The sequence below is a fragment of the Callithrix jacchus genome, chromosome 10, assembly GCF_049354715.1.
Source record: "Callithrix jacchus isolate 240 chromosome 10, calJac240_pri, whole genome shotgun sequence".
NCBI classification, from domain to species: domain Eukaryota; kingdom Metazoa; phylum Chordata; class Mammalia; order Primates; family Cebidae; genus Callithrix; species Callithrix jacchus.
The window spans coordinates 86,175,200-86,201,410 of NC_133511.1; the positions used below are offsets into that span (position 1 = coordinate 86,175,200).

The 26,211-nt window shown below is 37.2% G+C and overlaps 1 protein-coding gene across 27 annotated transcripts in view; it reads left to right on the top strand.

Moving 5' to 3' along the window:
• The first annotated feature begins 468 nt into the window (after nt 1-468).
• Nucleotides 469-26,211, top strand: part of PRMT3 (protein arginine methyltransferase 3) — a 138,596-nt gene continuing 112,853 nt past the window's right edge. For 17 of the 27 annotated variants that reach the window (XR_001914452.4, XR_008475192.2, XR_008475193.2 and 14 more), the window contains exons 1-8: nt 469-697; nt 940-1,072; nt 2,644-2,726; nt 4,399-4,448; nt 5,117-5,219; nt 12,214-12,373; nt 13,961-14,105; nt 18,990-19,055. Coding sequence is in view for 22 of the 27 variants with exons in the window: in XM_054242167.2 (XP_054098142.1) it covers nt 670-697; nt 940-1,072; nt 2,644-2,726; nt 4,399-4,448; nt 5,117-5,219; nt 12,214-12,373; nt 13,961-14,105; nt 18,990-19,055 (768 nt within the window). In the remaining 5 variants the exon portion in view is untranslated. Of the gene's footprint in view, nt 698-938; nt 1,539-2,643; nt 2,727-3,926; nt 3,979-4,398; nt 4,449-5,116; nt 5,220-12,213; nt 12,374-13,960; nt 14,106-18,989; nt 19,056-26,211 lie in introns of those variants that run through there. The other 10 variants (XM_054242175.2, XM_078340762.1, XM_035266021.3 and 7 more) reach the window with 6 other exon arrangements.

Here is a 26,211-nt window from a genome sequence, read left to right on the forward strand (position 1 = left end):
CCTCTGGCGTTCACGCTCTCAGTTAACCAAAGATTAAAATCCATTTTGGGGGCTTTGGCTCCTATCTGTCCCTGCAGTAGACCCGTCCAGGCCCATACAGTTCGTTCCCTTTCGCCAGCTGCACCCACTCCAGGACCTGAGAGCCCAGAAACCAGCCGAGCCTCCAGCGTTTGGCCTCATCCGCCACCAGAGGGCGTTAAGGGCCGGTCGCCCCTCCGCTAACCGCTCTGTGGGGCGAACAGAGGACAGGATGCCAACAGCAAAACCACTGCGGCGTCTCTCTGCCTCGGGGCTCAGGGCTGCGGGCCAGGACCTCCCGCTAACGCCGGCCCCAGCCCAAGAAGGGGACAAAAGTCACCTCCTGGGCTGCAACATTCAGCGTCATCAACGCGCCTCCTCAGCGCGCGCTGCGTCAACCTTGCGTCAGGAGAGGGTGGAGCCCCCGTTTTCGCCCCGCCCCCACCCCACGTGACCCGCACCGCGCCTCGAGGCCGCAAGCGCGCGCGCTCCGGCGTTCCCGGTGGTCTGCGAAATTACCGGAGCCCCCGGCCTGCCGCGGGCTCGCGCTTCTCCTCGCGCTCGTTCCCGGAGTTGGCGGCCGCTGCGCGCGCTCGTTGCCCAACCCGGTCCCCGCCCCCAGACACGCCGGGCTCTTCGGGCACCACAGCCATGTGCTCGTTAGCGTCAGGAGCTACCGGTGGGTACCCCTGGCCCCTCAGCACCAGGCTCGCTCGCCCCCAGGCCGCGCCTCTGTGGGGCCAGTGGAATACCCTATTGGACGCGGGCCCGAGCGGGGTGGGGGGCTCCCAGGGAGCACGGAGGAGTTGCTGAATGAGGGCCGCGGGCGAACAGGAAGTGGGAAGCCCATTCTCACCTGTTCCTCGAGCACTTGGGCCGCACCGGTATCCGAGGCCTATCTGATTGTTGTGCGTGTGTTAGGCGGCCGTGGCGCTGTGGAGGATGAGGACCTGCCAGAACTGTCTGACAGCGGGGACGAGGCCGCCTGGGAGGATGAGGACGATGCTGATCTCCCCCACGACAAGCAGCAGACCCCCTGCCTGTTCTGTAACAGGTTCGTCCGCCTTAGCGCCTGGCCCCTGCCCTGGGGTGCCCGACCGCGTGTGGTCTATGTGCCCAGGAACCACTTCGGGCAGGAGGCGAACCAGAGTGGCCTGTCCTTGAATTCTGCAACCGCTGGTCTGGGGTGAGGGCTTGTGGAAGAGGACCCTCTGTAGTAGAGAGGGGGAGCCGTGAACTGGAAGGCCGATTGTACTACGAGCTTTTGACTAGTAGTGCATTGAATCTGTGGTTCCCAAATCTTGTCCCTTGAGACTGAAAAAACGACAACAAAATGATGCTGAACTCTGCACCTGAATCCTTCTAAGTCAGGAACAAGGTCTAGGAATCTTCTGTTTTTATAAGGACAAGATCAGAAGTAACAATGAAGTTACTAATGAGTAACAAATTTGGGAGCCACACTGAACTTAAGGAGCCTTCCAGCTACATGCTAATTCTTTGAGCAGTAGAGAGCTTCTCAGGTGAAACATTTCTGTTGTATTTGAGCGGTTTAGGTGGTCTAAGAAGGAAGTTCACCTTCCTTAAGTAGGATATTTCACTTAGGGAAAAAGAGACTGCAGTATCAATCATTTGCTCAAAGTCACAAAGCTGTGGTGTGCTTATTTCCAAATTCACATTCCTGCCACTTAAAATTGTGACTGTTCGTCTTGGGAAGCCTTGGCTGCTGTCCTAGGCAAGTAGGCATGTAAGAGGCCCTGTTGGCATTGGCCAGTGTTACTTTAATACATTTTCCAGTATTCTCTGTATCTGGACATGGTGCTGATTGGTGGTGTGTTAGTGTTCTCATCTGTCGCCCCATTGGGTAGGTGGAATGCCTGCATATATTCTAGTTGTCATAAAATATTTATTGAGCACTAGGGGTGCAGTGCCTGGGATAGCATTCATAAATACTCCAGATAACCTATCTCGGTAAACATTTGTTGAAAACTAATGCTCCACATGTGTTAGGAATAGAGATACGGTATGCAGCTTCTCTGCTGTGTATTCCTGTCTTTAAATGTCCTTCAGATTTGCATGTCACATAATAAAGAGGTTTGATGCTCGCAGTGTCTGTAATGCAGGTATGTTGGGAACACCACAAGATCACTTTTGAAATAATGCACTTTGTTAATATGCCAGCTGTAAAATTACATTTTATGCTTTATTTCTAAAAGCAGTTTGAACTGTGCCAGTTCAAAGCCTCTGAAAGCAGAGTTGACACTTAGAGGAGAAAAGAATCTCAAGTAGGGAAATTGTATGACTTAAGAGAAACAGAATCTATCAAAGGGAACTCTCTTAAAAGCCTTTTGATAAAATCAGTGATATTATTTGACAAATTAATTAACTTTGACATTTAAAGGATAATTGGTTTTAGGTGTAAAATGGGACTCAGAAGTACTAATTAATTCCCTTTGGAAGTGCTGAGTTCCATTCCTTTCAGATACAAGTGTGTTTGTTTTTTCTTAATTGGAAATAAAACTAGAAACCAGCAGAGTAAAAAAAAAAAAAAAAGTGTATATGTAATATAAAATCAGTATTTAGATTTCTTAGGGGACTATTCCATGAAGCTGTTGCTTGATTTTTCAGGTTATTCGCGTCTGCTGAAGAAACATTTTCACACTGTAAGTCTGAGCATCAATTTAATATTGATAGCATGGTTCATAAACATGGTGAGTATTTTTTTAGAATAAAGGCAATCCAAGTTGTGAAATTTGGCCAGGCATGGTGACTAACGCCTGTAATCTCAGCACTTTGGGAGGTTGAGGTGGGTGGATCATTTGAGGTTGGGAGTTTGAGACCAGCCTGGCCAACATGGTGAAACCCCATATCTACTAAAATACAAAAATCATCTGCGCGTGGTGACACACACCTGTAATCCCAGCTACTCAGGAAGTTGAGGCAGGTGAATCGCTTAAACCCGGGAGGTGGAGGTTGCAGTGAGCCAAGATGGCACAACTGCACTCCAGCCTGGGCGACAGAGTGAGGCTCTGTCTCAAAAAAAAAAAAGGTGTGAAATTTAAGTTCAGATATTATAGTTTTCCAGACCCTTTTTCTGTACAAGTCTAATATGGTGAATCATACAGCAACATCTTATGTGGAAATGGAGTTTTTTGACAAGTGGTCCTTGAGGAAATAATTACTCTTCTAGACAAGAGTCACTATATTTAAGCTTATATTAGCTTTACAACTAAATGGAAAAACAGGCTTGGCATGTGATTACATTTTTACATTTTATGTGATTACATATTAGAATTAGGGAGAGCAAGCATAGAGATAGAATTTGAAAAAGGAGGTAGGTCATTTGAAAAAAGACAGCTCAAAGCATGACATGAATTTCACGGCCTGTGAGACTGCGTTTTGTACAAAGTTTGGTAGACACTGGAAAAAGAGTAATGAAGCAAAACATTCAGGTGCTGTTTCTATTGAAACCTTTATTTAAACAAACTTGCCTTACAATTAAGGCCTTCCACTTCTTTAAATGGATATAGAAGAGCTACACTACAAAAAATTAACTAAATACAGAATTGGTCTTTTGGTCCCTATATTTGTTGAAAACTAAGGAGGGACATTATTGAGGAATAGCAAATACTAGACAGATACTTCAGTGTCAGATAAATACGTGGTATCGCATGTTTATAACTCATAAATTCAACTTGAAGTACTTTTGTAAGGTATAAATGACAGCCTCATTTTTAAATGTTTTTAATGTTGTATTTCTAAAGTATTAGAATCATACTTGAGATATAATTTTATATTTGTTTTCACTTACCAATATAGGGGGTTTCTATACTATTAAAGCTTTCTCATAACAACAGTTTTATGAGAAATAATTGGTTAGTTGGATATATTACTGCTTTCCTTTGTTATAGATGCTGCTTCATTTCTGGAAAGATATGAGAACCAGATAACAAACCTCATTGGGTTTGTATCATTTAACTTCATGTAAAAGCTAGTATACATCATGTCCTGGCAAAATTATAATTTCATACAAGCCATAAAAATTAAGGATTTAAAATTTTTAGCTGATAACAATTATCAAATACTTGGTAAAATGTAGGACCTAATTTTCCAGATTTGTATTGTTCTGACAAAGGAATAGAATTTTAAAAATCAATTTCCCATCTTTTTAGAAATACGACAAAAACTTTAATTTGTCATCTATGGCTGTTTCTCAGAATATTCAGAAGTATTATTCTAATTCTTAGTACAATTCACAATATCAGTTGTAATTTAGAGTGAGAAGTATTTTATTATTTAATCAGAGATCCCTTATAGAACAGGTCAATTAAACAAAATTCACATTATGTTAAAACAGGTGAATTTTCTTTTTTCTCTCTTTAGGACTTGAATTTTATGGATACATTAAACTAATAAATTTTATTAGACTTAAGGTAAGTTGACAGCCTAATTTATAATTTTGTTTAGAAATTAAAGAAATGCTACATTGACTTGAGTCTACTGATGATTTAATCAGTCAGACTACTGATTATTTAAAAGAATATGTGGAATTGTTATATGAAGAACTGTGTTAAATTTGGTACCCATATTGGGGGACTTGTGGACATTAGGAACTAGCATAACAGAAAGCACCATGTAAATGTCTACCATAACTAACAGGTGTTATTTTCACTGCATCTAAGAGATGAATCAGTGTATGTGAAAAAGTAATTCAGTGTCAGATAAAGGGACGTATTGATGGAGAAGATCTGTGAAATCAGAAGTAATTTCTAATGTCATTTTAAGTATTTTGGTTCTTTTTTGTTCTGTTTTTTCAAATACTTTGTGGGTGTTTTTGTCCATTTAAAGGAATCTTTAATGACATGACAACGCTTTCCCCAAATCCAAATAGTAAAAAAAAAACCCTCTGCATTGAAACTACTGATTAAGCAATCATCCAACAAGTTAATGAAATGACAAGTATATACAGACTTCTTAGAGATATACTGATTTTGAGTAATGCAGATGTGATTTCCTTTTTGTTAAATTTCTGTAGTTTTTACTAAGGAGATTTTGTGGTTATATGTAATGGAAAAAAACATACAATTAATTTTATATCCAGAATCCTACAGTTGAGTATATGAATTCTATACACAACCCAGTGCCTTGGGAGAAAGAAGAGTATTTGAAGCCGGTATTAGAAGATGACCTTTTACTTCAATTTGGTAAGATGAACATAAGTATGTCTACAATTAACATAAGGCCATTTGTTACGGCAAAATGGAGGTAAAGTGTTTTAGGAATAGACATGCCTTTTAAATTTTTCTAAATGCCTCATCAGGTAGTTGGTTTCAATGGAAAAGTTAAGTTGCTTAAAAACTAATAATCACACTAACATTACCAGAAAGGAATTTAAAAGTATGAGCTTGTGGCCAGGTGTGGAGGCTCCCACCTGTAATCCTAGCACTTTGTGAGGTGGAGGATCACCTGAGGTCAGGAGTTTGAGATTAACTTGGCCGATATGGGGAAACCCTGTCTCTATTAAAAAAAAAAAAGTAAAAATTAGCTGGGTGTGGTTGGTGGACACCTGTAATCCAGTTACTGGGGAGGCTGAGGCAGGAGAATCACTTGAACCCAGGAGGTGGAGGTTGCGGTGGGCCAAGATCTCACATTGCATTCCAACCTGGGTGACAAGAATGAAACTTGGTCTCAAAAAAAAAAAAAAAAAAACAAGTATGAGCTTATTTGAACATTTTGTACAGTATGTTTTAAAACAGGGAGACTTGAGAGAATAAATTTGTTGACAAAAAGTCAAACTCTAATATTTGAGAGATTTATTCCGTGCCAAATATGAGGACCTTGACACAGCTCTAGGAGATCCTGAGAACGTGTGCCCAACATGTCAGGCTACAGCTTGGTTTTGTATGTTTTACAGAGACATACCACATCAGTCAGTACATATAAGAAGTACATTGGTTTGGCCCAGAAAGGTGGGACAACTTGAAGGGATGGGGTGGTGGCTTCAGGTCATAAATGGATTCAAAGATTTTATGATTGGCAGTTGATTGAAAGAATTAGTATCTAAAGAACTGGAATCAACTGGAGGGAATGTCTGGACTGAGATAAGGGATTATGGATACCCAGGTTTTATGATGAAGATGAAGTTCTAGCAGGCTTCAGAGCTCTTTTTAGACCTAAAAAGTAACCAGAATGGCTGGGCGTAGTAGTTTACGCCTGTAATCCCAGCAGTTTGGGAGGCCGAGGCAAGCAGATTGCTTGAGCTCAGGAGTTCAAGACTAGCCTGAGAAACATGGCAAGACCCTCGTCTCTACTAAAAATATATTAAAAAAAAAAAAATAGCTGGGTGTGGTGGTGCACACTTGTGGTCCCAGCTACTTGGGAGGCTGAGGTGGGAAGATTGTTTAAGCAGGGTGGGGGTGGTGGGGAGGTTGCAGTGAACTGAGATTGTACCACTGCCCTTCAGCCTAGGTGACAGAGTGAGACCCTGCCTCAAAAAAAAAAAAAAAGGTATGGGTGTCTTAGTTAATTTTCTGCTGGATCAGGGCAAAGGCCTGGAAAACTTTTTTTAAATGATGACACATTCTGTTGGTGAGGCTGTGGGTTAGATAGGCACTCTCACTGTTGATAATAGAATGCAAATTTGGCAGTACTTAACAAAATTATATATGTGCTTTTTAACTTAGCAATCTCATAGGAATCTATCTTGAAGGTATACCTCCTACATTCTGAAACTACATGTACATAAAGTTACTGATTTTAGCTTTGTAATTTCAGAATGTTGGGAACAACTTAAATGTCCTTGCATAGGAGAATTGTCACATTTGGAGTAGTACACACCTTTTAAAAAGAACAAAGCTCTCTGAACTGATACAGAGTGATATCCAGGACATACTGTTAAGTGAAAAAGGGCAAAGCCCAGAAGAGTGTGTTGTGCTACTCTTTGTGTAAGAAATGAAGGGATTTGGCTGGGTGAGGTGGCTCACACCTGTAACCCCAGCACTTCGGGAGGCAGGCAGATCATGAGGTCAGGAGTTTGAGATCAGCCTGACAAACATGGTGAAACCCTGTCTCTACTAAAAATACAAAAATTAGCCAGGCATGGTGGTGCACGCTTGTAATCTCAGCCACTTAGAAGGCTGAGGCAGGAGAATCACTTGAACCTGGGAGGCGGAGGTTGCAGTGAGCCGAGATGACGCCACTGCACTCCAGCCTGAGTGACAGAGCAAGACTCTGTCTCAAAAAAAAAAGGAATTTGAGCAAATGAAAATGTTGCTCATTTGTGCAAAAGAAATGGAAGAAGGATAAATCAGAAACTAAAGGGTTTCTTACTTCCAGGGGTTAGTGGGAAAGGGATGAAAAGAAGGGTGCAACGAGAATGGGTAACAGGGTAATGAAGGAGTGACACTTCTGAATAATATTTTTTTGTTTGGCTCTAACTTTAGGGATTATAGTAGTGTTTCTCGTAGTCGTCCTTTAATCAAAAATAAACAATTGAAAAAAACCAGGATGTGGAGGGGTAGGTAGGGGAGGAAGGTGATGGTACAAAATGGAGTACAAACACTGACAAGTAAACATTACCGTATTACAAATGAAAAGCATAACTACACGGAAAGGACTGGGGGAGAAAACTAAATAACTGGAGTCTTGATTAGATACTGTGGCAAGGCTAAAGGTAAAAAGAACTACATAAATGCTGTAATTTAGTAAGTAAAAGTGTTTCTTATGGGTTATGGATTAGCAATTCTGACAACTTTTTGTGTATCCTAGAATTAAAAAGTAAATATGTATATTATGGATGATAAGAGCCAGATTTCTCACTGCTAGAGAAAGAACTTCCTAATAAGAAACTGGAAAAGAAGAAAATGAATCCTGTGATGATAGATTGGAAATAGAGCTATCAGTATAAACTTACAGTTTTTAATGTATACACAGATAGATACAGAAATAGTAGATGTATGTGCATGTGTGGGTTAGTATATATGCATATATTTCCTGGCTCTGTTTGCTGAGAGGGCCTAGAAAAACCCCAATGGCAATGAATGCACCTAATGCCCAAATCTTAATTTCTAATATTTTCTGTAATAAAAGGAACCAAGGCTCCTTAAAGTGATGATTGACTCTAGGCATGGGGGAGGAAAAATACAAGATGAATCTGGGACATCTTGTGCCAGAAAATAAGGAAGTACTTAAAGAAGAGGAATACTTATCAAAAGAGCACAGGAACTAACCTGAAGGAGTTTCTGATGGCCAATACTAGAATGATTTGAACAACACAGAAAATAACAACAGCATTAGATTTCAGTCTGTTGGATGAAGTAAATATCCATGAGTCCATGCAAACAAAAATAACCAAATAAATAAATGGAAAAGGAGCAGCTGAACCATAGTACAGCATTCCTATTAATATAGAAGGAAAGAGAGAATTAGAAAATCCCCTTTAGGCAAATACCGCAATAATTACTTGCAGAAAAGATCCACCAATTGAGGCTACAATAACTGGGCAAAAATTTAAGGCAAAACAGGATTTGTATAGATCAAAGTATCTTCCAAAGAAATGTATTAACTACAAAGGAGTAGGAAACTTTAATAAAGAAAGCCAGTGGACAGTTAACACAACCAAGTAGAAGAGTTTAATATGACCAGTAATAAGACATAGTCACCGCGAAGCCTATGATGTGATGCACTGAGTTTTATCTGGTGTTATTGCCAAAAATGTATAACTTCATGCAATCATGAAAAAATATCAGACAAACCCAGGTTGAGGGGCATTTTATAAAATTACTGATCAGTGCCCTTTAAAAGTGTCAAGATCATGAAAAACAAAGACAGAGGAACTGTTACACACTGGAAGAGACTAATGAGAAGTAACCAGATGAGTGCATGGCATAATGTATTATTTAAACTTCTAATGTTTGGTTTTTTCCTCGAAACAACTTTTTATTAATTGATTCCTAATTTTTATTAATTGATTCCTAATTTGGTTCCACTGTAGTCAGTGATCATATAGTGTCATTTCAACCATTTTAAGTTTATTGATATTTGGCACTGTAATCCTGTAATCCTAGCACTTTGGGAGGCCAAGGCAGGTGAATCACCTGAGGTCAGGAGTTCAAGATCAGCCTGACCAACATGGAGAAACCCTCCACTAAAAACACAAAAAATTAGCCTGGCATAGTGGCAGGTGCCTGTAATCCTAGCTACTCAGGAGGCTGAGACAGGAGAATTGCTTGAACCTGAGAGGCAGAGGTTGCAGTAAGCTGAGATTGCACCATTGCACTCTAACCTAGACAACAAAAGCAAAACTCTGTTTCTAAATATATATTCATTGATACTTGGTTTTATGCCCAGGCACGTAGACATAGTTTTTCTTGGTGAACATACTATTTACATCTGAAAAGAGTATATATTCTCCAGTTACTGGGTACAGTATTCTATAAATGCTAATTAGGTCATGGTGCTGAATAATTTTATTTAGATATCTTTTATGTCTTTTTGGATATATTTTATATAGTTCTTTTGATTGTTGAGAGGCATATGTTTAAATCTCTGTGATTGCCAGGCACGGTGGCTCATTGGGAGGCTGAGGCGGGTGGATCACTTGAGGTCAAGAGTTTGAGACAAGGCTGGCCAACATGGTGAAATACTGTTTCTACTAAAAATACAAAAATGAGCTGGCCATGGTGATAGGTGACTGTAATCCCAGCTGCATGGGAGGCTGAGGCAGGAGAATCGCTTGAACCTGGGATACAGGTGACAGAAGAAGACTCTTAATTTTGAAAAAAGAACAAAATTCTGTGATTAAAGGATTGTCTGTTTTTGCCTTTATTTGCTTCGGGTATTTTGGAGCTCTTATGTGAGGTTTATACACATTTATAATTGCTATATTTTATGGAAAAATTGGCCACCTTTTGCTATAATTTTTCTCTGCCTAGAATAAGTATCCAGGTGATTTGGACATCCTGAAACAGAAGGTAGATGTGGAAAATTGTCTTTCTGAATATGGTTTAGGCCTTTAAATTAGACTATTTTAGCATGTTTTAGTTAGGAATCTACTGTTTACTGAATCCTTTCTCCTTTTCAAATCTCTAAGTTTCATCTTTAATTGTATAATTATCTACCTGTTCTTAACATTAAAAAGTTTTTATTATGACTAGTTTTTATTGCAGCAGAAAGCAAAACAGAAACTGCCCAAAGAGTTTGAAGAATTTTGAAATCAAAATACAAAATGAGGTTTGTAGTAGGAAGTAGAAAATACGGTACACCAGCCTTAAATAGTTTGGAAATATTTTGTTGTGCTTATTAATTTTTGGTGGATTAGATAATGAATGCAGTTTTTAAACCTCAGTGACTCAATATTCTTCCAGAGTAATGAGAAGCTAGTTACACCCTGCACTGCTTTTATAACAGGAATTCAACTTGGACTGTAGTCTCTTATGGTATTATGCATCCGTTAAGTTTAGCTATTTTGTCCTCACTTTGAAGACGTATCTTCACAACGAGAAACTGAATAGGATTTTTTACAAAGTCACATTTCTCCCAGTGCCATCCTGAGGGGAAAATGTAATATTTGCACTACTTATTGCCTTAAGTTGGTCTGAAAGTTACACCAGTAAATGGGCATTGATTTTGTGAAATTCACTAACTACATATGTTAACTTCTTTTTGCAGAGCTGTTAATTCTACAGAAGTCAGTGATTTAAATGTAGTGAAATTAAAATTAAATCAATAATTTAAAAATAATACTGGGAATTAGGATATTTAGTAATATCAGCAATGACTTAGTGTATAGATTTCACTCCACCTTGCCTGGTATGAGAAATTGTTGAATATGTGGAATTCTTTACACACTGTTAGGAATTTTTTTTCCTCCAGGTTTATTAAGATATAAATGAAAATTGTGTACATTTCAGGTACACAGTGTGATGATTTGATATGCGTATACATTGTGAAGTGATTACCATAAGCAAGCTGATTAACATCATCACCTTTCCATTTTTTATTTTTGTGGTGAGAACACTTAAGATCTACTGTCTGCAAATTTCAAGTATACAGTGCAGCATTTTCAACTACAGTCACTGTACCATAGATAGATGCCCAGAACTTACTCATCTTGTAGCTGAAAGTTTGTACCCTTTGACTAACATCTCCCCATTTCCCCTGATAATCAACCTCTGGCAACCACCTTTCCACTCTCTGCTTCTGTGAGTTTGTTTTTTTTTTAATTTCACACAAAAGTGGGATCACACAGTATTTGTCTGGCTTATTTTGCTTCACATAATGTCCTCCATGTTCATTCATATTGTCATATATGGCACGGTTTCCCTTAAGGAATATCTGAATTTAATACCTGCTATAATAAGGACATGGGCTAGGAGGTCGCTTTGTGTAATGGCAAGAACATGAACTGGGAAGGCAGGTGTGGGTTTAAATCTTAGTTCCTCTATAAACAGATATATAACTTTGGAATAGTCAATTTGTCTGAAATTTATTTTTTCCATGCCTAAAATAGGGATAAATATATCTTAGCTTTGTTTTAAGAATAAAATGAGATGTAATGATGTACTTGAAAGATACCTGCTGATCAGTAAATATTAGTTTTTTTCTTTCTACTTTTTTCTTTCTTTCTGGATTTGGTTGAGTATAATTAATACTTAAATATGTGTTCAGTTTAGCGAAGTAATGAAAAACTTAGACTAACAGCATGCTCTTTGAATTCAAACTGAAATAGTTTAGATGATGAATATTAATTAATATATATATTTTTTTGAGACAGAGTCTTGCTCCGTTGCCAGGCACCAGGCTGGAGTGCAGTGGTGCAATCTCGGCTCACTGCAACCTCCACTTCCAAGGTTCAAGTGATTCTCCTGCCTCAGCCTCCTGAGTAGCTGGGGCTACAGGCCCGCACCACCAAGCCCTGCTGATTTTTTATATTTTTTTAGTAGAGACGGGTTTTCATCATGTTGGCCATGCTGGTCTTGAACTTGCCTCAAGTGATCTGCCTGCCTTCCAACCTGCTGGGATTACAGGCATGAGCTATTGTGCCCAGCCAAGATGATAAATATTTAATAAAAAGTACTTTCACTAATCTTTCTCAATTGGCCACATAATAGAAACTTAGGGCATGTTTATTCCTAACATATTTTTACTTGTTTTATCGTTATAAGACGGCCTGATAATAATGTCCATTTATTTCCTTAGATGTAGAAGATCTTTATGAACCGGTGTCAGTACCCTTCTCATACCCCAATGGACTCAGTGAAAATACATCTGTTGTTGAAAAATTGAAACATATGGAAGCCAGGGCACTGTCTGCTGAAGCTGCCTTAGCTAGAGCACGTGAGGATCTGCAAAAAATGAAGTAATTTATCAATCTTACGAAAATTAATTGTTTAGATCCCCAAAATAATACAACCAATGGCAAGGTAGAATATAGTAGAACATTTCATATACTGGAAAGTACAATGTTGGTATTTTATCTTCATACTGTTAAAGATATGCATCATTTTTATACATTATGCATGTAGTTAATATAAAATTTTATGGTTTTACCTATTCTGATATGTTATGACAAATGTTTTCATTAATGTTTTTGTTCTTTAATATTGCCTTCCTTTCATTTTTTCCTGTTTCTAGTTGATTTCTCCTGTTGCTTTTTCTATCCTAGATTTTAAGTGGAGGGATTAATCTTTTTGAGGTTTGGGGGAAAATACAGGGTTGAAATTTTTATTTTTAAAGAATCAAAATGTAGGCTGGGCTTGGTGGCTCACGCCTGTAATCCCAGCACTTTGGGAGGCCAACATGGTTGGATCACGAGGTCAGGAGTTTGAGACCAGCCTGGCCAACATGTTGAAATCCCATCTCTACGAAAAATACAAAAATTAGCCAGGTGTGGTGGTATGTGCCTGTAATCCCAGCTACTCAGAAGGCTGAGGCAGGAGAATTGTTTAATTCCGGGAGGTGGAGGTTGCAATGATTCGAGATGGAGCCACTGCACTCCAGCCTGGGCAACAGGGCGAGACTTTGTCTCGGTGACAAAAAAAAAAATCAAAATGTAATTATGGTATAGTGTGAAACCAGAAAACCAGATACATGGTGACAGTTTTTCCATTGAGTAAATTAGCATTCTACTGGTGTAGTACTTTTCAACGTTTAATGTGCATAGGAATCAACTGGGATCCTGTTAAAAATGCAGTTTCTGATTCAGGAGATTGAGAGTAGGGCCTGAGATTCTGCATTTCTAACAAGTGTACCTCACAGATCTTCCTGTTGGATTTGTAAGCTGTTTGCTGTTGCGTTAGTACCCATTTGAGGGTTTGCCAGAATGAATGTCCAGCAGGAAAGATAGTAGAGCCAATTGTAGTTCCTCTTCCCTGTGTCAGAATTTTTATGCTAAATAACCTAGTAACCAACACCAACTTGACCTTCTGCCCCTTTGCACTTTCCCCTTATGTGTACCTAATAATTTTCCTAATATGTCATGATCCGAGAGGGATCTAAGTTTAAGAGCTGGAGTGGGTGGTACTGGTGTATGTAGATAATTACCTAGTTGGGTCTACTTTCTGCTTGAATAACATTCCCAATAAATTAATATAGTTTTTAAAGAATGTTAATAGATCTGAAATATGCTATATTGATTAAGTTGCAAAAAAGGGATTTTAAAGCAATAGAAATAATAGAGGATAATAAAAGTAATATGCTTATTTTGTTCAGTTGAAAGACATAAAGAGCTATAATCTGCAGCTGGCATTGCTTTCATAGTTTGAAGGAATGCATAAAATTGTTTTTGAATATTGCCATTGCTTCAGATCCAGCAGGGGGAGCTTTCAGTTGTTCAGAGGCCCATCACACTCTGCTCCGTCCTCTTTCCTCTTCCTCAACCTCTAGGCTTTCCTTTATTCATGGTCCAGTAAACCTGTCTCAAGGGTGTATTTCAAATTGATTACAGACAATTTGCTCAGGATTTTGTGATGAACGCAGATGTCAGAACCTGCTCGTCATCTACTAGTGCCATTGCGGACCTCCAGGAGGATGAGGATTGTGTTTATTTCAGCTCATACGGGCATTATGGGATACATGAAGAAATGCTAAAGGTTAGAAAAGAACACAAGTGCGCCAAATCCTTACTAAAGGAAAAATAGAACAGGTTCTTTCTTAATATATATGTACACTGCAAGAGACCTCTTTTTTTGGGGGGTGGCGAGACTGCTTTTTAAATACCTCTTTGGTGCTTATTAGCTCATTTGGGTTGAAAATATTACAAGGGCACAGTGGCACACGCCTGTCATACCAGCACCTTCGGAAGCCAAGGCAGGAGGATTGCTTGAGCTCAGGAGTTCGAGACCAGACCGGACAATATAGTGAGACCCTGTCTCTGTTATAAAAAAAGAGAAAGATTACAGAGCCATCTGTCACTTTTACTTTCCATTTAAAATCATTATTAATCTTTTTATGAAATCACCTTTTCCTTAAAATACTGGAAAAACTTGACTATTTTAGTCTTCTCAAGAGCAACTATTAAATAGGAACAATTAGATGGATTAAATTATATATTTGCCTTTTAATGTGTTTAGGAAATGATTAATTTCAGTGTTTTAAATAGCCATACTGACTTTCAATTGGGCCAATAATTCTTTGATATAAAGTTCAATTATAAATCTTACAATTACTATGGTATAACTTTTTTACATTTGAAATAGGAGTATTTCCTGAATTGGTGAAATAGTTAAAATTGTGCACTGCATACTGATGTTTTGGTCAATTAAACTACATATGTGATGGTGCTTCCATGAGACTATAATGCCATATTTTTACAGTACCTTTCTATGTTTAGATATGCTTAGATACACAGATACCATTGTGTTACAGTTGCCTACAGTATTCAGTACAGTGACATGCTGTACGGGTTTGTAGCCTAGGAGTAATAGGCTATATTATAGAGTCTAGGTGTGTAGTAGGTTATATACTATCTTCATTTGTGAAGTATTCTCTATGATATTCACATAACAACAAATGTCTCAGAAGTATCCCTAGCATTAAGCAACATGTGACTGTACTTAAATCCGGCTTGTTTTATTTTTATAATGGTCTTATCCATATAAAATAGAAGTTGATTTCTAGCTGTACTTGGTAATTATACATTTTATTAAGTATTGTAGATTATAAAATACGAAGATGTAATTTTTAGTTCAGTGAAATTGAGAATACTATGTAGAGTGAAATAAATGTTGGAGTGTAAAAATTGAAAATTTTAGATGTTTATCTCTGAATTTTAGATGCCACCATTACCTGTTCTTAAAACCAACAAACAAAATATCTCTTTCTAAATTCTTCCTCCAGATACTGTTTTATTTTGTGATTTCCCTGAAGCATAAGCATTTAAGCTAACCAGAGATATTTGATAACATGTATATATTTTGTTGATTCAGTTTTGCTGGATCACAGAATAGAAGCTTGGTAATTGATAATTGTACTTATGTGGGGTCTTTTAAAACTGTCATGTCATTACTAATTACATGTGATGATTGTGCTTTTTGTTGTCACTTGAGTAATAGCATAGCATTATAAATAATAGATACCTTATTGTAAGTAATACATTAAGTCTCAGTGGATTTGTTGAAAAGAAATTGACTTGCTTCATTTTTTAATTAAAATTTATTTATTATGTTCAGAATATTTTCTTTAAAGAAGTTTATCTAGGTCTATGATTGTCATTTTAAATCACCCCATTGCTTAAATACTATAAACCTTGAATTCCTTTGGTATGGAAATTGTGTTTGCTTTTTCAGGCATGTTAAAGGTCACTGAAACTTTTAATAGATATGAATGTTGTAAGTACAATCATTAGAGAAATTCAGGTTGAGTACTTATAATATACAAATCTTTATCCTGGATGCTTATAGCTATATGTCAGTAACTGTAAGATTTCACACCTGATCTGGTATCTTTAACTCCTTTTGTTGTACCTATCGATTTAAGAAGTTCCAACTTGAAATTTCCAATGCCACCTCTTCCATTTGAGAGAAGCACTTAAATATCATTCTGTGTGCCTTAGCTGCCTTTAGTTTTTATGCAAGGTAATTTCCTCCTCTTGGAAATGATCTGATTAAATGTCTATAGGAAATATGGATAGTTGATTCAAAAAGAACTGTTTAACCATTTTGCTAGGTTATGTGCTGTGCATAAATGTGAAGCATGCCTTATATCACAGCTTTATTTCTTGTTTCTTATTAGAACGATTCTTAGCACACATAAACTGTTCAAGGTATATTACTACTAGAATCTTACCTAATTTTTATAGATCACTTAAAATTGAGAAATCATATTTACAGGACATATTTTTATGCTTCGAATTGGCCTTGTTTTTATACAGTATAATTTGGATTTTTTTGTTGCTTAGTTTCATGTCTTTTAGTGACATTATTTTTGGTACATGTTTTGATTATAGTTTTAAGTAAAATTAGGTTGTGATCTTATTTCTTCAGATAAGATAAAGATACCTTTTTTGAATTCCAGAGATATAACTGATAGAGGGACAGATTACATGAACTTTCAAAATTCCTTACCACTTTATCTTTTTGAAGAAGAGTCATGGCTGACTAATACTATAAATTGAAATGCGTCACTTTTCTTTGCTTTAAGAGAAACATTATTCATCCTGTTGTACATTAATCACAGATCATAGTACCATTTAGTAAATTGAAATATCAGTAATTTTCCTTTACTGCATTCTCTTTATCATATCTGCACCTGTCTCATGCACTCGGTCCACCTTCACGAGCTTGTCAATTAAAAACATACTGTTTGTATATGTAATATTTATAGCATATAACTTTTTTCTTTACCTTCGTTCTTTTTTAAATATTTGTGGGAATAATTTCATGATACTTTACTAGGCTTAAAATATTATCTTGCTCCTAAGCATTGAAGCTATAATTTTGTTATTTTATTTTTCTTAGTTTCAAGGTTGATATAAAAAAATTTTAAATTTCTGCTTATTGTTTTTTATTGACATGTTAGCCTTTGTTAGAATAAATTTTTAGAAATGGTTATAAAGGCTACTCTTTTGTTTGCTCGCATTTTCATATTTATTGGATTTTTCTTTTTCAAAAATTCAGTGACTAAATTGAAGCTCTACTATATACAAGGCACTATGTTTAGTATACTTTGGATTTTGTTACACCAGCATGAGCATACAAACAAAAACAGATGAATATATTGAAGGAGCCAGAATGAAAGATTGTAGTTTAGCTGAGCAGCAGTGCCTGGAGTTAGGACAGCAGTTGGAATTCTATTGATTAAGTTGAAGTAGTGGTGAGGCAGATGATTGGTGAGAGCTTTCTGAATGACTGCATTCCTGACTGATGTTCACCCTGTGTAGGTTTTGTTGTTTCAGCAGAAATCACTGGTTATATTATCAGAAGAGTATAAAGTTTGTACAAATGCATGAAATGGTATGATTTGAAAAAATGAGTTTTAAAATTATATAACTAATATATATAAATTTATCTAAGTAATTCTTAAAATAACTTTAGGAAAAGATTTAATAAGGCTAATTTTAAAATTTTTTTGTAAAGCATTGAGAAATAATCAGAAAACATGGAATTAAGTATAGACAGTTTCCTTTTTAGGTCTAGTACTTAAGTAAAACAACTTACCCTGTAAGATCTCCTTTTATGCTTTTAAAAAATTTTCAATATTGGCATTAAAATGTTTTGGGGATGTGATTTGTATAAAATTTGATATTGTAGCAATTGGTGTAATAGTTTCTTTTCACCCTAATGTGAAACTTAAAACTAGAATTCCCATTCTGTGATATTTACTTTTATCACACTCATATTTTACTTACTTGAGAGCATGCAGACAGTATGTGTTTTAATCTAGGGAGTCAACTCTGTTCATTAACCAGCATAAATGTTAGAGTTGCATGATTGCCTTGGTCACAGGTTATATGAGACTTCAGAATGTAGGAGCCTTATAATGTGCGCTGCAGGGCTCAAAGGATTTACTTTTAGGCTTATAAGCGTTTAAACATCATTTCCTGCTAAAGAAATTTTTACAAACAAAACAGGAATGTTAATTAGATAGGTGGTGGTCAGTGACTTTCTTAGAAAAACATATGCAGTTCAGTGTAATATTTCATATGTAGCTATAGTGTTTACATTTATTTGTTTGATCGTTTGTTTATTTATTTGCTTATTTATTTATTTATTGAGACAGAGTTTTGCTGTTGTTACCCAGACTGGAGTACAATGGCACGATCTCGGCTCACTGCAACCTCTGCCTCCTGGGTTCAAGCAATTCTCCTGCCTCAGCCTCCTGAGTAGCTGGGACTACAGGCACGCGCCACCATGCCCAGCTAATTTTTGTATTTTTAGTAGAGACAGGGTTTCACCTTGTTGACCAGGATGTTCTCGATCTCTTGACCTCTTGAGCCACCACGCCTGGCCTATTTGTTTATTTTTTATCTCCCTTATTTTTATTTTTGTTTTTTTGGAGTCAGGGTCTCACTTTGTTGCACAGCCTGGTCTCAAACTCCTAACTTCAAGTGAGCATCCTGCCTCAGCTTCCCAGAGTGTTGGGATTACAAGTGTGAGCCACTGCACTTGGCTTCTCCCTTATTTTAATATAGCTGTAGTACAGGGAATCAGACTATAGTTTCCGGGAGGTATTGAAAGGAGCAAAACATGTTTATCTTCTATTAGCTTTAATTATTACAATGATAATGGACGTAAAGAGGAAAATATATACATTTTTAACAACTTGGGTCTTATTTTTCAGTCTTCTTAAAATATTTTATTTGTGTTGTTGCTATTTCTATTTATTGTATTCTTAGGAGAAGAAATAAGCTTGATATCCCAAGTATAAAAACTGCTATGGAAACTAGCAATGTGTGATAAAATGGCAAATATATCCCTTTAAAAAAATTTATTTGTTTAGACTGTCCTATAAACAGTGTTTTCCTCTCTTCACCCTAGGACAAAATACGAACAGAAAGCTACCGAGATTTCATATACCAAAATCCACATATCTTCAAAGACAAGGTAAGTAGCATTAAGTTATAGAATTATACATTTTATGTTTTTTGGGGGGCAGTAGAAATCCTCTCTTGGGTCATCCTTGTGATAGCAATTGATTTAACATTCTCTGTCTTTATTTCATGGAAGACTTTTATGATGCTGCTCTGTGGTGCAGAGTACTGATAACAGAAATGCTGATTGCTGCTGTCATTCAATATGCTCTTTTTTAAAATTGGAAGTTAATTACAGTGACATCGCTTAGTTAAACTTTGCTTATTCAGATAATTTTGCTTAAACTGTATTTTTTACTTAGTTAGTCCCATGAATTTTAAATGTATCAGATAAGCACCATGTCATAGCACACTTTTAGTTATTACTCTAGTGTTAAGTAATTGAAAATGATTTTAAGAATAATAATAAGTAGGGTTCACTATTGTAATATGGTATTTATTTTATATGCTTTATTTTAATACTTTACTCCTTTAAGAGATACTTTATATTTTATAATTAGTTTTAGTATTGCCTCAAGTTATTTAAAAAATGATCTTATACTCTGTGTGTGCATGTGCCTGTGTGTTTGAAATTTGTGTTTTTTGACTTTTCTTCCTTTCACATTTATTTTTTCCATTTTTTCTTTACTCCCTTTTCCCCTCTCTCTTTTCCTCCCTTTCCACATTGGCATGGTTACTTAAAAGTTTGGGTTTTCTGTTTGTTCTTCCTGATGGGAAATTAGTCCCCTAATTTAATCAGGAATATTATGATCTCTTCCATTTATATACCTTTCCTTGGGAATTTTTTCCTACTCCTTTTACTTTGAGAACTGGTATACTGATAATGTATCAGGCTGTTATAATTATTGGTAACGTATCAGGCTGTTATAATTCCACTTTCATCTAAGGTTATTTCATAGGCTTTACATGATATGACAGCAGCAGCAACCTTTAAGTTTTAAAAATCCTTTTTCCTGATTTTTATATTGTTTGGAATATAATCTCTGGATTGGCTTTTCATTTTCCATACCTCTTTTTTAAGAGCAGTCTTTCACTTGTGAGTTAGCTTAATTGGATAGATGTACTGTAATTTATATAGTGCGCTGATATTTTTTGCCAAAGCATTGCCCCAATGAAAGATTTATAATTGTTTATGCTGACTCCCACCATAGACAAATAAATGATTTCATTTAAAAATTATCAGTTTTTTATATTTAGCGTTTTTGTATGCTTTCTACATATTTCTGTAGTGGAGAGCTTTCATAGTTGTTTTATTTGCAAAATAAGTGCTGGAAAGTTGAATGTTTGTCTAAAAACCACGTTGTTTCTAGTGAAGCAAATTATGTTACTGTCAATAATGTTGCTTTATATTTCTGGTTAGATTATGCCCAGATTTTTGTTTTATTTTTTCGTTAATATGTTGTGTAGAGATTAAACATGAGAATCACTAATCCTGGCTAGTTGGAACCAGTTATATAATTTTGGGCCAAGTGGTAAGTCTCTTTGGGCCTAATCTATAAGGTGATTGTAAAAATTATTTCCGGTTCTAAAATTCTGTGGGCTTTGTTACGGTGAACATCATCATTGCCTTTCTTTGAGCCATCTTCCTCTTAATACTCGATGATAGGAATACCAGAGGAGCTTATTAAGAAAGTAAGTTAGAATGTTCCTTCAGTATGCTTCTGAATGTACTTGTCTTATAATAGGTAAGTAAATATTGAACAGCCTTAAGTATTAGTAATCACAAGATTAATCATCAAGATATTAAGTATTATTATTAAAAATGTTTTCCTTCCTTTTTCCCTTCACTTCTCTTCATTTCTTCCTCCCAGCCTCCTTTTCTTCCTTCTTTTCTTAATATTGTTTCAAATCACAAAGCTCCTGTGGAGGCCATATGGTTTCTCAGATTAATTTAACTTTGGGTAGTATTTAATCGTGTTGTCACCCACTCATAATTAATTTCTGTTTGTAGTTTATTGAAGAAATTCCCAGTTAGGTGCCTTTATGCTTCTGGTTATTATCTACAGTTACAGTTCAGTTTTTTTTTTTAAGAAAAAAAATGAATCAAATTTTCTCATCATTTTATAAAGTAATGTTGATTCATTCTATTCTACTTCTTTGATTCTATCAAATTTTAGTTTTTCTGCCTGATCACCTAATTCTAAGCTAGATATAATAAATAATTAACATACAATTAAAAATAAGGGTTTTCGAAGCAGAACCTGTGTTTGAATACCGGCCCTACAATTTACCGGTTGTATGACCCTGGACTGACTTCTTTATTTTTATTTCTTTTTTTTTTTTTTTTTTTTCTTATTTTTTTATTGCATTTTAGGTTTTGGGGTACATGTGCAGAGCATGCAATACAGTTGCATAGGTACACACATGGCAGTGTGTTCTGTTTGCTTTCACCCCTTCACCCACATTTGGCGTTTCTCCCCAGGCTATCCCTCCCCACCTCCCCCTCCCACTGGCCCTCCCCTTTTCCCCCCAATAGGCCCCAGTGTTTAGTACTCCCCTTTCTGTGTCCATGTGTTCTCATTTTTCATCACCCGCCTATGAGTGAGAATATGCGGTGTTTTATTTTCTGTTCTTGTGTCAGTTTGCTGAGAATGATGTTCTCCAGATTCATCCATGTCCCTACAAAGGACACGAATTCATCATTTCTGATTGCTGCATAATATTCCATGGTGTATATGTGCCACATTTTCCCAATCCAGTCTTTCATCAGTGGGCATTTGGGTTGATTCCAGGTCTTTGCTATTGTAGACAGTGTTGCAATGAACATTTGTATACATGTGTCCTTATAGTAGAATGATTTATAGTCCTTTTGGTATATACCCAGTAATGGGATTGCTGGGTCAAATGGAATTTCTATTTCTAAGGCCTTGAGGAATCGCCACACTGTCTTCCACAATGGTTGGACTAATTTACACTCCCACCAACAGTGTAAAAGTGTTCCTTTTTCTCCACATCCTCTCCAGCATCTGTTGTCTCCAGATTTTTTAATGATCGCCATTCTAACTGGCGTGACATGGTATCTCAATGTGGTTTTGATTTGCCTCTCTCTGATGACCAGTGACGATGAGCATTTTTTCATATGATTGTTGGCCTCATATATGTCTTCTTTCGTAAAGTGTCAGTTCTTATCCTTTGCCCACTTTTGAATGGGCTTGTTTTTTCCTTGTAAATCTGTTTGAGTTCTTTGTAAATTCTGGATATCAGCCCTTTGTCAGATGGGTAAACTGCAAAAATTTTTCCCCATTCTGTTGGTTGCCGATTCACTCTAGTGACTGTTTCTTTTGCCGTGCAGAAGCTGTGGAGTTTGATTAGGTCCCGTTTGTCTATTTTGGCTTTTGTTGCCAATGCTTTTGGTGTTTTGTTCATGAAGTCCTTGCCTACTCCTATGTCCTGGATGGTTTTGCCTAGATTTCCTTCTAGGGTTTTTATCGTGCCAGGTCTTATGTTTAAGTCTTTAATCCATCTGGAGTTAATTTTAGTGTAAGGTGTCAGGAAGGGGTCCAGTTTCTGCTTTCTGCACATGGCTAGCCAGTTTTCCCAACACCATTTATTAAATAGGGAATCCTTTCCCCATTGCTTGTTTTTGTCAGGTTTATCAAAGATTGTATAGTTGTAGATATGTTGTGTTGCCTCCGGTGCCTCTCTTTTGTTCCATTGGTCTATATCTCTGTTTTGGTACCAGTACCATGCTGTTTTGATTACTGTAGCCTTATAGTATAGTTTGAAATCCGGTAGTGTGATGCCCCCCGCTGTGTTCTTTTTGCTTAGAATTGATTTGGCGATGCGGGCTCTCTTTTGGTTCCATATGAAGTTGTGGTTTTTTCCAGTTCTGTGAAGAAAGTCAATGGTAGCTTGATGGGGATAGCATTGATTCTGTAAATTACTTTGGGTAGTATAGCCATTTTCACGATATTAGTTCTTCCTAACCATGAACATGGAATGTTTCTCCATCTGTTTGTGTCCTCTCTGATTTCGTTGAGCAGTGGCTTGTAGTTCTCCTTGAAGAGGTCTCTTACGTTCCTTGTGAGTTGTATTCCAAGGTATTTTATTCTTTTTGTAGCAATTGCGAATGGCAGTTCGTTCTTGATTTGGCTTTCTTTAAGTCTGTTATTGGTGTAGACAAATGCTTGTGATTTTTGCACATTGGTTTTATATCCTGAGACTTTGCTGAAGTTGCTTATCAGTTTCAGGAGTTTTTGGGCTGAGGCGATGGGGTCTTCTAGGTATACTATCATGTCGTCTGCAAATAGAGACAATTTGGTTTCCACCTTTCCTATTTGAATACCCTTTTTTTCTTTTTCTTGCCTGATTGCTCTGGCTAGAACTTCCAGTACTCTATTGAATAGGAGTGGTGAAAGAGGGCATCCTTGTCTAGTGCCAGATTTCAAAGGGAATGCTTCCAGTTTTTGCCCATTCAGTATGATATTGGCTGTTGGTTTGTCATAAATAGCTTTTATTACTTTGAGGTATGTTCCATCGATACCGAGTTTATTGAGGGTCTTTAGCATAAAGGGCTGTTGAATTTTGTCAAATGCCTTCTCTGCATCAATTGAGATAATCATGTGGTTTTTGTTTTTGGTTCTGTTTATGTGGTGAATTACGTTTATAGACTTGCGTATGTGGAACCAGCCTTGCATCCCCGGGATGAATCCTACTTGATCGTGATGAATAAGTTTTTTGATTTGCTGTTGCAATCGGCTTGCCAATATTTTATTGAAGATTTTTGCATCTATGTTCATCATGGATATTGGCCTGAAGTTTTCTTTTCTTGTTGGGTCTCTGCCGGGTTTTGGTATCAGGATGATGTTGGTCTCATAAAATGATTTGGGAAGGATTTCCTCTTTTTGGATTGTTTGAAATAGTTTTAGAAGGAATGGTACCAGCTCCTCTTTGTGTGTCTGGTAGAATTCAGCTGTGAATCCATCTGGACCTGGGCTTTTTTTGTGTGGTAGGCTCTTAATTGCTGCCTCAACTTCAGACCTTGTTATTGGTCTATTCATAGTTTCAGCTTCCTCCTGGTTTAGGCTTGGGAGGACACAGGAGTCCAGGAATTTATCCATTTCTTCCAGGTTTACTAGTTTATGTGCATAGAGTTGTTTGTAATATTCTCTGATGATGGTTTGAATTTCTGTGGAGTCTGTGGTGATTTCTCCTTTATCATATTTTATTGCATCTATTTGGTTGTTCTCTCTTTTATTTTTAATCAATCTGGCTAGTGGTCTATTTTGTTGATCTTTTCAAAAAACCAGCTCTTGGATTTATTGATTTTTTGAAGGGTTTTTCGTGTCTCAATCTCCTTCAGTTCAGCTCTGATCTTAGTAATTTCTTGTCTTCTGCTGGGTTTTGAGTTTTTTTGATCTTGCTCCTCTAGCTCTTTCAATTTTGACGATAGGGTGTCAATTTTGGATCTCTCCATTCTCCTCATATGGGCACTTATTGCTATATACTTTCCTCTAGAGACTGCTTTAAATGTGTCCCAGAGGTTCTGGCATGTTGTGTCTTCGTTCTCATTGGTTTCGAAGAACTTCTTTATTTCTGTCTTCATTTCATTGTTTACCCAGTCAACATTCAAGAGCCAGTTGTTCAGTTTCCATGAAGCTGTGCGGTTCTGGGTTGGTTTCTGTATTCTGAGTTCTAACTTGATTGCGCTATGGTCTGAGAGGCTGTTTGTTATGATTTCAGTTGTTTTGCATTTGTTGAGCAGTGCTTTACTTCCAATTATGTGGTCAATTTTAGAGTAGGTATGATGTGGTGCTGAGAAGAATGTGTATTCTGTGGATTTGGGGTGGAGAGTTCTGTAAATGTCTATCAGGTTTGCTTGCTCCATGTCTGAGTTCAAGCCCTGGATATCCTTGTTGATTTTCTGTCTGGTTGATCTGTCTAATATTGACAGTGGAGTGTTAAAGTCTCCCACTATTATTGTGTGGGAGTCTAAGTCTCTTTGTAAGTCATTAAGAACTTGCCTTATGTATCTGGGTGCTCCTGCATTGGGTCCATATGTGTTCAGGATCGTTAGCTCTTCTTGTTTTATCGATCCTTTTACCATTATGTAATGGCCTTCTTTGTCTCTTTTGATCTTTGTTGCTTTAAAGTCTATTATATCAGAGATGAGAATTGCAACTCCTGCTTTTTTTTGCTCTCCATTTGCTTGGTAAATCTTCCTCCATCCCTTTATTTTGAGCCTTTGTGTATCCTTGCATGTGAGATGGATTTCCTGGATACAGCACACTGTTGGGTTTTGGATTTTTATCCAATTTGCCAGTCTGTGTCTTTTGATTGGTGCATTTAGTCCATTTACATTTAGGGTTAATATTGTTATGTGTGAATTTGATACTGCCATTTTGATGCTAAGTGTCTGTTTTGCCCGTTAGTTGTTGTAGATTCTTCATTATGTTGATGTTCTTTAGCATTTAGTATGATTTTGGAATGGCTGGTACTGGTTGTTCCTTTCTATGTGTAGTGCCTCTTTCAGGAGCTCTTGTAAAGCAGGCCTGGTGGTGACAAAATCTCTGAGTACTTGCTTGTTTGCAAAGGATTTTATTTTTCCTTCACTTCTGAAGCTCAGTTTGGCTGGATATGAAATTCTGGGTTGAAAGTTCTTTTCTTTAAGAATGTTGAATATTGGCCCCCGCTCTCTTCTGGCTTGTAGTGTTTCTGCCGGAAGATCTGCTGTGAGTCTGATGGGCTTCCCTTTGTGGGTGACCCGACCTTTCTCTCTGGCTGCCCTTAGTATTTTCTCCTTTATTTGAACCTTGTTGAATCTGACGATTATGTGCCTTGGGGTTGCTCTTCTTGTGGAATATCTTTGTGGTGTTCTCTGTATTTCCTGCATTTGAGTGTTGGCCTGTCTTGCTAGGTGGGGGAAATTTTCCTGGATGATGTCCTGAAGAGTATTTTCCAGCTTGGATTCATTCTCTTCGTCCCCTTCTGGTACACCTATCAATCATAGGTTAGGTCTTTTCACATAGTCCCACATTTCTTGGAGACTTTGTTCATTCCTTTTTGCGCTTTTTTTCTCTAATCTTGGTTTCTCGTTTTATTTCATTGAGTTGGTCTTCGACTTCAGATATTCTATCTTCTGCTTGGACATTTCAGCTATTGAAACTTGTGCATGCTTCGCGAAGTTCTCGTATTGTGTTTTTCAGCTCCTTTAATTCATTCATATTCCT